Source organism: Sinocyclocheilus rhinocerous, unplaced genomic scaffold (genome assembly GCF_001515625.1).
Source record: "Sinocyclocheilus rhinocerous isolate Xijiao unplaced genomic scaffold, SAMN03320098_v1.1 scaffold284, whole genome shotgun sequence".
Lineage (NCBI taxonomy): Eukaryota > Metazoa > Chordata > Actinopteri > Cypriniformes > Cyprinidae > Sinocyclocheilus > Sinocyclocheilus rhinocerous.
In genome coordinates this window covers 482,292-488,254 of record NW_015628031.1, presented here as the reverse complement: position 1 = coordinate 488,254, position 5,963 = coordinate 482,292, and the positions used below count along the sequence as shown (strand labels likewise).

General features: G+C 36.7%; 1 protein-coding gene across 1 annotated transcript in view; it reads right to left on the bottom strand.

Annotated features, from left to right (window-relative positions):
* LOC107737167 (neurogenic locus notch homolog protein 1) overlaps window positions 1-1,218 on the bottom strand; it is a 45,269-nt gene extending 44,051 nt beyond the window's left edge. The window contains exon 1 of the mRNA XM_016548606.1: window positions 971-1,218. Within this exon, the coding sequence (XP_016404092.1) occupies window positions 971-1,034 (64 nt within the window). The 5' untranslated portion in view covers window positions 1,035-1,218. The remainder of the gene's footprint in view (window positions 1-970) is intronic.
* Between the last annotated feature and the right edge of the window lie 4,745 nt (window positions 1,219-5,963).

Below are 5,963 nucleotides of genomic sequence, written 5' to 3'. Positions count from 1 at the left end.
TGAGTGAGTGTGAGTGAGAGTGTGTGTGAGTGAGTGTGAGTGAGAGTGTGTGTGTGTGTGTGTGTGTGTGTGGAGGGGGAGCGCGCGCGACAGCTGCGGAGCCCACGCTGCGCGGACAAAAGAAATCAGAGTCCAGCACGAGCCCATAAAACACTGTCTCGAGCCATTGTTTACCAGCGCACGAGAACAACAGAACAGCCCCTTCCTCCTCCCTTCATTCACGCACAGATCGCTTTCCTCCAGACTCCACACACAATGCAACTCAATCAACATCAGGGACAAGACAACGAACTAAAAAACAACCGCAATAACTTCAGAAATCAAGCACTCGCACTGTCATAAAGTTACAGCGATACTTCTGATGTTACTCAACTTTAACGTGAAGACATTAATCTGTGATCTTTACGGTTATACGTATGATAACAAGTTACATACGTGAGTGAAAGAGATACATAATTCAGATTAATAGGAAAAACTTTGGCAAAAGTGGTCCAGTTCACCCTGTATAAACTTGCACTTAATTACACTGAATTCAACTGAATTTATAACAATATCGATCACCAATTAATATCATAAAGACCATAAAACCGAGCGAGCGAGATTTGATATATTGATATCCTTCCAAAATGCCTGCTATTAAATTCAATATTGATTTAACGCCATATTTTCATAACTGACATCTTATGTAGTTCCCATTGTGTAGATACTTTGGCACAATTGTATCATGCAAAACTCATGCCAGTAAAACACTTGACTTAAAAAAATGAATGAAACTGTAAGAAAGAGAAAGTTGTGGAGAAAATTATATTATGTTTATCCCACTATCAGGCTATTCTGTGCAACAAGTGACGCTCAAATCACAAGTTGCGCAGAAATATCACTACCAAACTCAGAAGTGTGAAAATGAATCAACTTAGAATCATACGACTATATATAATTGTGAAATGTTATTAGAGTTGATGTTTGTTACCTTGTGCCACCGTCGCGAACGAAGCTGCCGTCAGTAGCGTTAATTTCACCAAGAAACGGTTCATAACTCCGCCTCGGCGTTACAACTTCTTTAAAATCCTTCCTGAAGCTCTCATAGATCCCCAGAAGTCTTCTGTAAATCTCCAGAAAGTGCAAAAGAGTTAGACTAAATATCCGTGTTAATTAATAAATAAATCCCGACGTCTCTCAAGAGCGTCTGCTCGCGGGAAACTCTGACCGGTTCTCCGTTTGTAGCGCGCTGACGTCACAGTCGCGTGGGACTCTGAGCGCGCTCTTCCGAATGACTTCTCACGCGCTGCTGATATTATCCCTCCGCGCAGGTACTGAGAGGGAGAGATTTCCTTCAAATTACTGTGGATCTGAAAAAAATAAAAGGAGCGAACACTCCCTCCACAGTTTAGTTTCACCGCAATGGAAGGACAAAAACACTTTCTCACACTCTCTTCCCAGGGTGAATGTGGGATATGCAGGTTTATTCCTGTCCCATGTGGAGGATTGAGGAGGGACTATACTATAGGGCGGATCACTGCTTTCTGCTGGCGCCAGCTCGGACCCCGAGCAAAGGGGGGAGGCCTGATTAACAAATCAACACCCGATGCTGAAAGCGTGCGCCTTTTGTCTCTAAATTCTAAAGAAGGGAAAAGTTTTTGTAGCCTATCACCAGTGGGAAAAGTCCCATGTATTTTTTTGGGGGACATGGTACCATGGTAATGCCATGTGCAATGGTAGGCTAATAGTATGTTTTTCTGAGATAATACAATGATAAAACATTTGCTTTTTGGACATAATGGTAATACCATGTTGTTTTTGAACATAGTAATTATAAAAGTACTTTTTTTTAGGGGTTTTTGTCTTGTAAGTATAAAAAGAAGCTTGAGGTTTATGCTTTAAACAAGAAAAATATTTGCATATACATATAGTTATTAATATACACACACTTAAAACACAAGAAATGTATAATAATCTTTGTTTTAGTTAAAATATCGAAAAATAATTTGTATATATGATATATACAGTATATATATATATATATACAGTATACACACACACATATATATATCTAGCTTGTAGTACCATTGTATATATATAAAATGCTTTGGACAAGCACTAAATCATTACCATATTCATATTTTTTAGCACACATAAATACAAACATCATGCTTTTGCCATTTCTCGAATATAATTACTGTACCATGGTACCACCACAATAGTTTTTCTGTAAATGAGAGCACATTGCTTAGTCATACTCTCTTTTTCTCTCTTCATCTCACTTGGGCAGTTCAATAGTCATCTCTAAAACGATCAATAAGTGGTAAAGATCAACAATGTCAGAGAAATTCCCCTTTCTATGACCTATAACTGCACTGCATTGATTGCTTTCATTTCTCTTTTAATGTTTCAATTTGTGATGTGTAAACGCAATATCTGTCGTTCAAAGTGTATGTGTGGTTTCATCGCCCCAGGAATTATAGTAATGACACATCACGTTTGACAGCACGCACGAAATGTGTGCATGTCTGTGTGTGTCGGCCCGTGGGAACCGTCTCATTGTGGAATCTGCAACCACAGGGCATAAAAAAATAAAAGAGTTGAATGAGAGGGCGAAAGAGAGTGTGTGCCAGTACTGTAACTGACGAATGTTAGAAATCAGTTGATGAGCTCAAGAGACAAATAACGTCTCGTCGTGCCACTGAGGTTTCATTATGATTCTTAAATGCAAATCTGCAAGTGATTGCAGAAAGTTTAAGGTTTAAGAAGTCACATACACTCAGCCTAATTTGATTTGAGAACAGCAGCACTTCCTTTTTCCTCTGTTCCTCAAACTCCCTTCCTTCCCATTTGAACACACACATACAATTTTCACAGGGAGAGAGGGTTTGGTTTTGTATGCATGAGGGTTTTGTGCATTAAAGGTTTACATGCTCAAAAGAAAGAAAGAATGAATGAATGAATGAATAAATAAAAAAGATTGCATTCATATGAAGGAATTTCCTGTTATGATTTTCACAGGTATTTTCCTTATATTTGAAATTACACATTTCATTGTTCACATTATCAGTGCTTTTTTTGTGTGCTTTTCTTAAAAGCAGAATACAATAAGTAAATAAATGAATAAATACTCAGAATGTGTTAATATGAAGGAATTTCCTGTAATGATTTTTCACAGGAATGTTCCTTATATTTTAAATTGCACACTGCATTGTTCACATTTTTATTGTTTTGTTTTTATTTGCTTTTTGTTAAAACTACTTATCAGAACATTATCAGTAGCTTTTTGGCTTTTCTACTTATTTTTTTTCTTACATAACAGCAGAATACAAACAAACAAACAAACAAACAATAAATAAATAGTTAGTAAGTATTTAAGTTTAAATAATTGTATTATTTGAGAAAAAGAGACTTTTCTCCCAAAAAAATAACAAGAAAATCAGTTGCTTGGGTCAAAATACTGATTTAAAATAATGAAAGCAATGCAGTTTAACAGTTAACTTGTTGTCTGTGCAGACTGCGAGTTATTCAGATCAGCTTATTTTAGTCAATTTGTCTGACTTCCGATGTTTTGCATCTCATCAAACGCAACCTAGCAAAAGAAAAACAAGTCCAGTTGACTAGTCAACTCTTCTAGTCAGGTTAACTTGCACAGAGGCCCGTCATAATCAAAGAGCAGAGTTTAAACGTGTCTGTCACCTACAAGTTCCTGAATGAGTGAAGTACTGTAATCACCTGACGAATCTCACACATACACACTGCCAACAAGTCCTCGCATGCCGTCCCTCCCTCCCTCCCCTGCCAGAGTTTGAATAATAAAGCTTTATTTGCATTTCTAAAGCTGATGACAGACACAACCCCCATTGGAGAAATCTCAAATCTGAGCTGAGCATGCCTGTACTCTTTACCCTATAGCGTGTGTGTACACACACACACACACACACACACACACACACACACACACACACACAATGTGTGCTGGTGAGAAAGGAGACGCTTCGAGCTTCATGGCAGGAAACGAGCCCAATTCACATAGAACAAACAGAACAGAGATGTGAACCACTGTAAAATCCTACATGTGTTTATAGTCCTCAATGTTATAATGAAGAGTAGAATGATGCATAATGACCTCAATTATCATTTTAACTTTCTTTTAAGGCCTTAAAGGAGTAGTTCACCCAAAAATGGACAATTATTGAGAATTGTTACTTCATGGGAAAAGATTTGGAGAAATGTAGCATTACAGCATCACATGCTCATCAATGGATGCTTTGCAGTGAATGGGTGCCGTCAGAATGAGAGTCCAAACAGCTGATAAAAACATCACAATAATCCACAAGTAATCCACACCACTCCAGTCCATCAGTTAATGTCTTGTGAAGTAAAAAGCTGCGTGTTTGTAAGAAACAAATCCATCATTAAGACATTTTAAGGTTGTCATAATCCATAATAACGCTTCTTCCAGTGAAAAATTCCACCTCCTGTTGTCCTCTCACATCAAAATCCACCCACATATTTCTTTAGAACTGTTTTGGCTTGTAAACTTGGCTTGATTGATCTGTGCATATTTCTCTCCTGATTCAGACAAGATGACTTTTCAATAAATGGAGGAGGCAATAATCCACAGAGGACTCATATTTTAGCTCATATTTTAACTGTTTGAAGTTAAAAGGTCTTGATGGATTTGTTTCTTGTGGATTATTGTGATGGTTTTATCAGCTGTTTGGACTCTCATTCTGACGGCACCCATTCACTGCAGAGCATCCATTGGTGAGCAAGTGATGTGATGCTACATTTCTCCAAATCTGATGAAGAAACAAACTCATCTAGATATCGGATGGCCTGAGGGACAGTAAATGCTCAGCAATTTTTCATTTTCTGGGCAAACTTTGTTCTTTTTAAAGTCACATTTAAGTAAAGACAAACATGAAAAATACAGACACATTTTCGAGATGTTATTTTAAGTGCGTGCGCATGCGTGTTTATCAAGTAAATCATCTGATAATCTCCTCAGACAAGAGAATGTGTGTATTTATGAGTATTTGTGTGTTTGTGTGTCTAAAGATCTCATATTTCAGTAGCTTCAGCACTACTGCTTATCTCTACCGAAACGCCAAGAACAGCATCTCACAGATCTGTTTCTCATTTCAGTGTCAAAAGATTCACATCTTTTCAGGTCTAGTCTGGTCTGGTCTTCTCTCGTCCCTCAATATACTTTTATAAGTAGAGTTTCAAGAAAGATGACATTTTGACTGTTGAAATATGTTTAGGGTGCAGCAAAGCTGGCGATTTGGAAAACTAGGAAAATTAAGAAGTACAATTATTGCATGTACATTGAGAATTGAATTTTACTCGACTTGATTACAGAATTATGTTCAACAGAATTATTGATAAAGAAAGGATATATATACACGTGTGTGTGTGTGGGTGTATATATATATATATATGCTGCTCTTATATAAATATATATGGATTGTTTCATGCAAACACATAATTTGTCACCTCACAAGATGTTAATTGATGGACTGGAGTGGCGTGGATTATTGTGATGTTTTTATCAGCTGTTTAGACTCTCATTCTGACGGCACCCATTCACTGCAGAGCATCCATTGGTGAGCAAGAGATTGAATGTTACATTTTCCAAGTCTCTTCTCATGAAGAAGTGAATTCATTCATTCATTCTTTGGAAAACATGGTCTCCTGCTCACCAAGGCTGCATTTATTAGATCAAAAATATAGTAAAAACAGTAATATTGAGAAATATTATTACAATTTAAAAGAAGTTTTCAATTTTAATATAATTTAAAATGTGATTTATTCCTGTGATGCAAAGCTGCATTTTCAGCATTTTCTTATTTTTTATCAATGATGAAAACAGCTGTGCAAGTAATATTTTTAAATATTTGTAATATTTGTAAAATATTGTCACTAGAATTCTTTGATGAATAGAAAGTTCAAAAACAGCATATACAGTATATATATAT